This window comes from Ovis aries, chromosome 3 (genome assembly GCF_016772045.2).
Source record: "Ovis aries strain OAR_USU_Benz2616 breed Rambouillet chromosome 3, ARS-UI_Ramb_v3.0, whole genome shotgun sequence".
NCBI lineage: Eukaryota > Metazoa > Chordata > Mammalia > Artiodactyla > Bovidae > Ovis > Ovis aries.
Genome location: NC_056056.1, coordinates 60,074,556 through 60,084,301, shown reverse-complemented (window position 1 = coordinate 60,084,301; position 9,746 = coordinate 60,074,556). Strand labels below are relative to the sequence as shown.

General features: G+C 49.5%; 1 protein-coding gene across 2 annotated transcripts; it reads left to right on the top strand.

The window, feature by feature from the left end:
• Nucleotides 1–293: 293 nt before the first annotated feature.
• IL37 (interleukin 37) lies at nucleotides 294–7,655 on the top strand. 2 transcript variants are annotated; one of them, XM_027965787.2, is made up of 4 exons: nucleotides 294–375; nucleotides 6,020–6,139; nucleotides 6,744–6,886; nucleotides 7,314–7,655. In XM_027965787.2, the coding sequence occupies exons 1-4, from the start codon at nucleotides 294–296 to the stop codon at nucleotides 7,560–7,562; spliced, it is 594 nt and encodes a 197-aa protein (XP_027821588.1). In that variant the 3' UTR covers nucleotides 7,563–7,655. The 2 variants fall into 2 exon arrangements, with proteins under 2 accessions (XP_027821588.1, XP_027821589.1); XM_027965788.2 differs by lacking the exon at nucleotides 6,020–6,139.
• The last annotated feature ends 2,091 nt before the right edge of the window (nucleotides 7,656–9,746 follow it).

Genomic DNA, 9,746 nt, shown 5'->3' with positions numbered 1-9,746 from the left:
TGAATTTTCTGTTTCATTTTGCTAAAATGTTGTCAAGATCATAAAAATGATATGTTTCAAAAATATCGCTTTGGAGAGGCAAACATCAAAGAAGGATGGCCCAGCCCTGGGAGGACTTCCTGGATGCAGCAAACGTTTCCAGGTAGAGAGCAAGGCCTGCAGCTTGATGGACACTTACGGGCATTCAGCAAGGTCTTCTAGGGTCAGAAGATGCCATTACCAGTTTTCTCCCTGTCCACTCAGGTCCTACCCTTTATCCCAGCCTCCTGTTGAGTCATTTCCTCACACTGAAAATGTCTGTTTTGGAGGAGAACCCAGGTATGAAAATGGACTGTGAAGACTGGGAAAGATATGAGCCTCAGTGCTCCTCAGAAGGTAAGATTCTTATTTTAAAAATCCACACCAGGGCCAAAGAGTAACTCCTAAAGAGGGACCTTTAGAGGTGCTGGGCCCAGACCCAGCTTCTTCCTGTTGACCTTGCCTGGTATGTGAGTTTTGAGAAATTCCTTGGAAAACGAATTATACAAGAGAAATCCTTGAAGGGAGAATGAAGCTTTGCCCTGCGTGTCCAGGTGCACCAGATGGTAGCTAAATCTTCACCCAAAGAGTTGGGGTGCAAAGTCCTGATTCAATACCTGGATTTTTTAAAAAAAAATTATTTATTTTTGGCTGTACTGGGTCTTCATTACTGCATGGGCTTTTCTCCAGCTGCAGTGAGCAGGGGCTACTCTGCAGCTGAGGCGCATGGGTTTTCACTGCAGTGGCTTCCCTTGCTGCGCAGCACAGGCTCTAGGGCTCTTCGGCTTTAGTAGTTGCAACTCTTGGTCTCGGTAGTCGTGGCACATGGGCTTAGTTGCTCTGCGGCATGGGGGATCTTCCCAGCCTAGTGATTGAACCCAGGTCTCCCATATTGGCGGGCAGGGCCATCAGGGAAGCCCCACCACCTGAATGGTTTTGAATCCTCCGAAGGAATCTTCTTCCTCCCCACTGGCCCAGGCAGAGGAGAAAGCCATGTGATGGAAGGGGTTCTCTGAGTCTGGGTTGGAAAAGGGACCCCAGCTCAGGGCTTCTGAGTACCTGCTGGAGGAAGGCACTTGCATATCGGCTCCACAGGAACAAGAAGGGGAGGCTATTGACCCAAATGGCTGTCTAACGCACAGACTGTGGACGGAGAGGTCTGTAACACACCAGAAACCAAATCCTGGCATTTCCAACCCACACACAGTGTTCAGAGTTGCAAAACCAAGAATCAGGATGTTGGTCTGGTGGATGTAGACCTGCTAACAGTGACAATAGAGCAGTTTGGCACCAGCCCTGCTCCTGTAACACGGGTCATGTGGAGGCCACCCTGCCCATTCTGTCCCCAAGACAGTGGGGAGCAGACTCTGGAAGGCACAGACACCAGATACCATAGTCTCCGAATGCCAGGGAGCTTCAGACTGCGACCCTGAGACCACATCCTGGCCCTGCCTCTGTCTGTAGCTGCACAAGAGGTGAAGGCATGCCTCCTGTCCCCACACAGAACTGGAGAGGCTTCTGTCTGAGCCACCTCTCCCCCCAGCCTTCCCCTCCCACTTCTCAGAAGCCGAGACTGTTAGAGCTGGAGGGACGGACGGGAGGATAATGGTCAAAGGGGTGGAGGCAGAGCTGTCTCAGATGGCAGAGGAGCAGCAAAGCAAAGACGGGGTGACACCTTCACACCAGAGGACAGGGTTCGGTTTTTCCTCTTCTGGAGAAGGAAATGGCAGCCCACACCAGTATTCTTGCCTGCAGAATCCTGTGGATGGAAGAGCCGGGTTGGCTGTTCTCCATAGGGTTGCCCAGAGTCAGACATGACTGCATGCATTGGAGAAGGAAGAAATGGCAACCCACTCCAGTATTGTTGCCTGGAGAATCCCAGGGATGGGGGAGCATGGTGGGCTGTCGTCTATGGGGTCGCACGGAGTCGGACACGACTGAAGTGACTTAGAAGCAGCAGCAGCAGCGGCAGGTTCTATGTGTTCTCAGTGTGCAAGAGTTGTATGGTTTATGACCAGACACTTCATTCAGGAATTTCTCAAATGATGTTTCATGAAGGAAAATCCTCCAGATGATTCTCAGAGTAATGTGGGCAAGTTATATTGTCTCCACTGGAAGAATGCAGTGCATGTGTTTCTAATAAGTGTGGGCTCTAGGAAGTTCTGCATTCAGAAACTATTTCCTTTTTAAAAAATTGCTTATTTTTGGCTGTGCCGGGTGTTAGTTGCTGTGTGCAGGTTTTCTTCAGTTGCAGCAAGCAGGGGCTACTCTTCGTTGCGGCGTGTGGGGTTCTCACTGTGGTGGCTTGTCTTGTTGCAAAGTACGGGCTCTAGAGCACATGGGTTCAGTAACTGTGGCTCAGGTGCTTAGCTGCCCCACAGGACATGGAAACTTCCTGGATCCGGGATCGAATCCATGTCCCCTGCCCTGGCAGGCAGATTCTTATCCACAGCACCACACCAGAAGCCCCTCCCTCCCCGAAACTATTTAATCTTCACCTCCACCATTTTGGACCAAGGAAGCTATTTATAATGTCATCACTATTTCTCTGCTTCAGTGTTTCTCAAAACACATGCAAAAGAAGCAAGACAGTCAATGGCCCCTGATGCTCCTGAAAATTTCAATTGCCTGTGCTAACCTCCCTGTCTCTGATCCCAGACCCAGACAGAGATGCCTTGGAGCCAGGCCCCAGCCTCACCTCTGTGAGTTCTGCCCATGCAGGTAAGGCCCCTGGGTGAACTGATGAGTGTGGTAAAGGGTGAGGGTGTGGATGGGGGATGAGCTGCTGGGCTCTCAGGGGAGTGGGAGAATCAGAGACTGGGGGCACCTCAGGTGCTGGGATGGAGCTGAGGCTTTATCTTCGTAGAAGCAAATCTCAGGAGGGCTGATAACATGTATGGCGTTGATGTATGGCAGAAACCAATACAATATTGTAAAGCAATTATCCTCCAATTAAAAATAAATAAATTTACCAAAAAAGAAAGATGAGCCCAAGTTGGTTTCTGAGGTGCAGGTAATATGCAGCAGCTGAGGGGCACAAGAGAAGAAAGGTTTTGAGGCTGGTGGTCCCTCTGATCATGGCCAGGAGCCTGGAAACGCCGAAGTCCGTCCTCACTATGTTTATGAAAATCAGAAACATGGCCAGCAGGGGGCGCCCTGGAACCCACACCCCTGAAGGCCATGGTGGCTCCACTAAGCTAAAACCCTTCTCACAAGCTACCCTGTGAACCTCCCAGAACCCCGTGAGGAAATGGTTAACATCCTCAATTCCACGGGCAGAGACTGAGGAACGGTGGCAGGTTACCTGCGCCAGGTGACACAAATAGTAAGCGACAGATGCTGGAATCTAAAGGTTCTACATGACCTTCCCAGGTGGCACTAGTGGTGAAGAATCAGTGCAGGAGACACAGATTCGATCTCTGGGTTGGGCAGATCCCCTGGAGGAGGGCATGGCAACTCCAGTACTCTTGCCTGGGAAATCCTGGACAGAGGAGCCTGGTGGGCTATGGTCCATGGGGTCATAAAGAGTCTGGCCCGACTGAGTGACTTTCATTTCACTTTTCAGTTTTTTCATAATGTGAGAAACACAGGTTAAGAGGATTCTATCCAAGCTTTGGTGTGAGATGACGGGGGCCCAAGCAAGGGTATGATACGAGGGAAACAGAAGGAAAAGAAGACTAGATTTAGGAAATACTAAAAATGTTAGAAAAAATAAAGCCCAGTATTAATGCTAGGAATGCAACCTATATAGTATGTCTGGGTCTCACCCTGGACCAGTTGAATCAGAATCTCAGGGGGCTGGGGCTCAGACATCTATGGTCTTAAAAGATCACCCACCAGTGATTTCTGCTGTATAGCCAAGACTGAGAATACTGCCTTAGACAGTGATACTCGAAGCGTGGTCCTCAGACCAGTGGCATCAACAGCCCTGAAAGGCCGAGTCTGTAGGTCTGGTTAACATTTGACACATTGAAAGGCTGAGAGTTAATCTAGTTTAATGATTCTGAATCAACATGCATCCAAACCATGAACTCAGAATGTCCAGGGCCCAGAAATGCTGCCTAGGACGTTCTAACCTGAGCAGAGCTTATCTGACCCTACACCACTATGGAGCCTCTTAGGGTCTTGCCTGGGCCAGTCATCTTTTCGATCAAATGTCCGTGATTTGGGGGGCTCTAGGCTGGGGCTGAGGATGGTGGGTGAATCAGGCAGGGGAATTGCTCTCAGGGGGCTTACAATGCTGCAGGGAAATGGGGCAAGGACACCAATACCTATGCTTCAGGGATGGGTACAAAGAGCTGTGTGGTCCAGAGAGGAAGTGGGCCCCACAGAGGGGCTTAGGAGGGCTTTCTGGAGGAGGCGGCAGGAGACCCAGCAGGAGCCCTCCCCACTCACGGGCAGGGGACCAGAAGGACATCCCAAGCTGAGACCAGTCAGCAACCTGTGCTGATTGCAGAGGATGAGAATGAGACTTCAGATTTCATCTCTGGTGATAATTACCCCGGGTGGATAATTATATTACATGGTCACCTGGTTTGGTGGCTACTGTGTTGTCACCCTGGACATTTCACAGCCACCCATCCCTGATGGTTGCTGGCCCACATGTGGGCTCCTGCCCTTCATCCTACCAGGGAGGGCTGGGTCACCTGCCCTGTCCAAGGCCCAGTAGGGAAGACTCCCTGTGTGGCCGCACCTCTAGGCAGGAATGGCCCGAATGTGTCTCTAGGAGCCAGGCCCTGGGAAGTACTCTGGTATTCTTGTGTCGGGTCCTGACTGTTCAGGGGGGTTCCTCCCAGGCCAGGCACAAACCCTGTAGCTTCTCGTGGGAAACTGGCAAAGCCAGCTCAATCTTTTATGAAGCTGTGCTTCTGGGTGCTTCCTACCTCCACATCTCACCTCCTGCTCTGCCACTGTCTGTGCATCGACTCAGTAGGGGTTTGTCCCAGCCCAGGCAGTGCTGGTGGTGTGATGCCCACAGTGAGAAGATGCAGGAAAGAGGATTAAGAAGAAAAATGATTCACTAGTACTGAGTGATTTCTGAAGCTGATACCTGGCTAATTCTTATTCATCTCATTAAGCATTTTAATTCTCTCAAGACCCCAAGTAGGTGCTGTTACTACCACTTCTCCTCATTTCACATATGAGGAAGTTGAGGTTTAGAGAGACTTAGTAACTTCTAAGTCCTAAAGCATGTCTTCCCTGGTGGTTCAATGGTAAACAATCCAGCTGCTAATGCAGGAGGTGTGAGTTCCCTCCCTGGGTCCGGGAAGATCCCCTGGTGAAGAAAATGGCAACCCACTCCAGTGTTTTTGCCTGGGAATTCCCCTGGACAGAGGAGCCTGGCAGTCTACAGTCCATGGGGTGGCAAAGAGTCAGACACGACTGAACAATTAAACAACAAGTCCTAAAGTAGTAAGTGGCGGATCTTGGATATGAACTCATGTCTCAGAATCAGAGCCCAGGGATTTCCCTGGTGTTCCACGGTTAGGACTCTGCCCTTCTAATGCAGGAGGTGTAGGTTCAATCCCTGGTCAGGGAACTAAAATCCCACATGTCCTGTGGTGCCACCAAAAAATGAAAAAAAAAAAAAAAAAAGAATCAGAGCCCAGATGCTTACATACATGCTAAGTTGCTTGTTTGGAGCAAGGCAGACAGCCTGGGGTGGGAGAAATCTTCAGGAGGCAGTGATGGCCGAGTTCACAGGCAGGGTGGGGGGCCAGGACCATTGACCAAGGGCTAGGTGGCTCAGATGGTAAAGAGTCTGCCTGCAATGCAGCAGACCTGGGTTTGATCCCAGGGTTGGGAGGATCCCCTGGAGAAGGGAATAGCAATCCACTCCAGTATTTTTGCTTGGAGAATTCCATGGACAGAGGAGCCTGGTGAGTCCATGGGGTCGCAAAGAGTTGGACATGACTGAGCAGCTAACACACACACACAGGGACAGAAGATTGAATTTTTTGTGCTCAGTGTGAAATGTTACTATCTGGTTAATTTGATCTAGGTCCAAGAGTGAAGCCCAAAGGCCCGGAGAAATTCATCATCCATGACAGGGATCAAAAAGTTTTGGTCCTGGACTCCAAGATCCTCAGAGCAGTTCCAGATAGGACTTACATAGTCCCAGGTGACTCAGGGGTGCCATGTTTTCTGTCCCTGCCGTCAGGGGACGATCTTCCTGTGAGGGGCTCAGCTCAGGCTGCATGACTCCTGCAGTTCCAGACGGTGGAGGGGAGCAAGGCGAAAGGGTCCAGGAACCACTAGGATTGCTAGCAATTAGATGACAAGTCTGTAATGATGACTAGTCTTGAAGGATGTCTTTCTGGGAGGTTTCTCCTTCTGAAAGAAAGACCCAGGCTGTGGAAGAAGGGGCAGCTTGACCAGAGTGAATGAGGGGGTCTTTGACCCAGAGTCAAGGGCTTCCCTGGCTTCCCTGGTGGCTCAGATGGTAGAGAATCTGCCTGCAGTGCACGAGACCTGGGTTTGATCTCTGACTCAGGAAGATCCCCTGGAGACAGGATCGGCAACCCACTGCAGTATTCTTGCCTGGAGAATCCCATGGACAGAGGAGCCTGGCGGGCTACAATCCATGGGGTCACAAAGAGTCAGACACAACTGAGCCACTCACAGACATGAAGGGAAAGGTTGTTCACATCTTGCCCCAAACCCCAGAAGACAAGAGGGCCTCTTCCCTATGCCAAGGACTAACCTATTCCCCTATCATTTTCCAGAAATCTTCTTTGTATTAGCCTCCCGTGTGATGTCAGCTCATGAGAACAAAGGAAGCCCCATTCTTCTAGCCGTCTCTAAAGGCGAGCTGTGTCTCTACTGTGACAAAAACAAAGGACACAACAAGCCATCCCTGCAGCTGAAGGTGAGGGTTTCAGCCAATTTCCTTTGCCCTCGGCCACCCAAGTGGAAAGTCAAAGTCCTCAATGCCTCTTTGTGCTGTGCTGTGCTCAGTTGCTTCAGTTGTGTCTGACTCTTTGCGACCCCGTGGACTGTAGCCTGCCAGGGTCCTCCATCCACAGGATTCTCCAGGCAAGGATCTGGAATGGGTTGCTATGCCCTTCTCCAGGGAATCTTTCCAACTCAGGGATCGAACCTGTGTCTCTTGTGTCTCCTGCACGGCAGGCAGATTCTTTACCCAGATGCTCCACAAATTCTAATTTTGGCTAATATAACAGGAGCATCCATCTGCCTGAAAGCATTGAGTGGAAGGATTTGCTGCAAGAGCGCACACACTGAGTTTTCTCTATCCCAAAGTCCGTACTGTCTAATTCATCTCTCTTACCTCCTAGAAGAAGAAACTTTCCACACTGGCTGCCCAGGAGAAAGGGAAATGTCTGCCCTACATCTTTTATCGGAATAAAGTCAGCTCTCGGAATACCTTAGAGTCGGCTGCCCACCCTGGATGGTTTATCTGCACCTTCCGCTATCCTGGGAAACCAGTTGGAATGACAAAATGTCACGGAGAAAGGAAACACACTGAGTTTTCATTTCGGCAGATCTATGAAGCTGAAACGAGCCCCAGTGAAGTCAGTGAATAAGAAACAGCCCCGTCAGATGCCTTCCTGCCCTTTCTTCTCTAACTGTGTACCAATGGCAGAAGAACATGGGAGCTACTCATTAACCTCCTTTCGTTTCTTAATAGTGTTATGGCCATGCGTTCTGGGAAACAAACTCACTCAGAAGGACAATGCAGATAGTGGAGTGCAGTTTATTACACCAGGGGGCCCAAGGCAGAGTCTCCTCTTAGCCAAGGACCCTGACCAGTTTGGGGGAAAACCTTATATACCCTAAGTGTACATGCGCAAACCCACCTCCCTCAAATCCCTGACACTCAAAGTTAATCCAGTGATTCATATGCCTTAAGCCTAGGTAGTTAACAGTGGCAATTATCAACAGGCCTATCAGTTGTGGTCATACCCCAATAAGCATAATAGAATGCAAGATTCTATTCGGTTACACAGATAATTAGGGTATTCTTTTAGTGACAGAGAGCCCTGGGGGTCTGGTTTTCCAGTTGGTATGTCATTTCCATAACTACTGGGCATATAGCCCAGTCTGGCCCAAGATAGAGTCCTGCTTTCAAGATAGAACCTGTTCTGTTTCCTCCTTCATTCCCGCCTCGTGATGCTCTTAACTCATAGTATGAGCATCATTCGTAGGGATATATTGCACCCTGGCTCTCCGACCACCAGTTTGGGAGAACGACACCAATCTTTGGGTTACAAAGTTCATAATACACTGTAAAATGCAGGGTCCACGAAGCAGAATCATCAAGGCAACTATAACAATGTTCCACAAATGACCCTTCACCCAAGATAGTGCCGAGAGGCAGCATTAACCTGTGAGCATGCAGTGCAGTTCTGAGATTCTGTCCTGTGCAGGTAAGAGAGGTGGGGAATCAAGAAATATTTTCAAGTCAGCTCTTCCAGTTTATCATGGCCTAGATGCTTGGTGTGTTTGGCTTACCAGAGTGGGTGCCAGCTCCTTGGGTACCAATAATTTTCTACCGTCCCTTTTCAGTCTTCATGGCCCCTTCCACTTGGGCTAGTTGATTTTGAGCTTCAGTGTATTTTGGAGGCTCCAGTGTTAGCTGAGGCAGCTCCACCAATACAAGAGCTTTAGTAGGGGCTTCACTTGTCACCCTCAAGCCCTCGGCTGCTTGTTTAGTGGTTTTATCTGTCAGTCTGTTTCCCCAAGCCTAGGGGGTATCGTTTTCTTGATGTCCTCTGCAGTGTATTGCTGCAACCCTTTTTGGTTCCCAGACAGCATTTGATAGGGTCAGAATTTCTTTTTTATTTTTAATGTCCTTTCTGTTGGCTGTCAGAAGACCTCTCTCTTTATATAAAGCCCCATGTACATGTAAAGTAGCAAAAACATACCTGGAGTCTATGTAAATGTTTGTCTTCTTACCTTTTGACAGCTGGAGGGCCCGAATTAGAGAGTATAGTTTGACCCATTGAGCAGACCAGTGTGATGGCAGAGAGCTAGCCTCACCGATGGTTTACTCCATGACTACTGCATATCCCGACAGTCGTTGTCCTTGTTTCACAAGGCTGGGTCTGGGATTGGCTGGTCTCTCAAGTCAAGTCTGCTGGCATATTTCTTTGCAATCATGTAAAGGCCCACCTTCTCCCCCAGGAAGGAGAGTGGCTGGATTCAGGGCCTGACAAGGCTCAGTAGTAACATGGGGGTTCTCACATAACAGTCCCTGGTATTGAGTAATCTGGGATGTCGACGGCCATTTATGGGGGTCCCATCGCAGGAGAGTGTTGACCTCATGCAGGACTTTTATGTTCAATCTTGGCCCAAAGTTAGCTTGGTTGTCTCTCGGACCAGTAAGGCAACCACAGCAACTGCCTGTAAGCATCCCGGCCACCCAGTCACAACATTGTCCAGCTGATTCGACAGATAAGCCACGGGTCTGTCCCATGTCCCCATAGTCTGGGAAAACACTCCGATAGCCACCTTGTCCTTTTCAGTCACATAAAGAGTAAATGGCTTAGCAAGGTTTGGTAGGCCCAAGGCAGGTGCTGACCTAATTGTACTGGGTTTGAGTTCTATTGAGTAAATAAGTGGTTGCTGTTGAGCCCACTCAAAAAGTGGGTCTTTCATTGGAGGGAAGCTCATTTGTGCCCCCAATTTAGACAGCAAGTCTCTTCCCGACAAAGGTACTGGGCATTCAGAGATGTATAAAAATTCATGAGTCACTTGGTGTCCCCCCA

What these genes read in the sequence shown, in the direction of transcription:
- IL37 (XM_027965787.2), top strand. Translation starts at nt 294, where the DNA reads ATGTCTGTTTTGGAGGAGAACCCAGGTATGAAAATGGACTGTGAAGAC. An exon ending in GCCTCAGTGCTCCTCAGAAG is followed by an intron (nt 376 to 6,019) that starts GTAAGATTCTTA and finishes AATTTGATCTAG; the next exon opens with GTCCAAGAGTGAAGCCCAAA. An exon ending in TAGGACTTACATAGTCCCAG is followed by an intron (nt 6,140 to 6,743) that starts GTGACTCAGGGG and finishes ATCATTTTCCAG; the next exon opens with AAATCTTCTTTGTATTAGCC.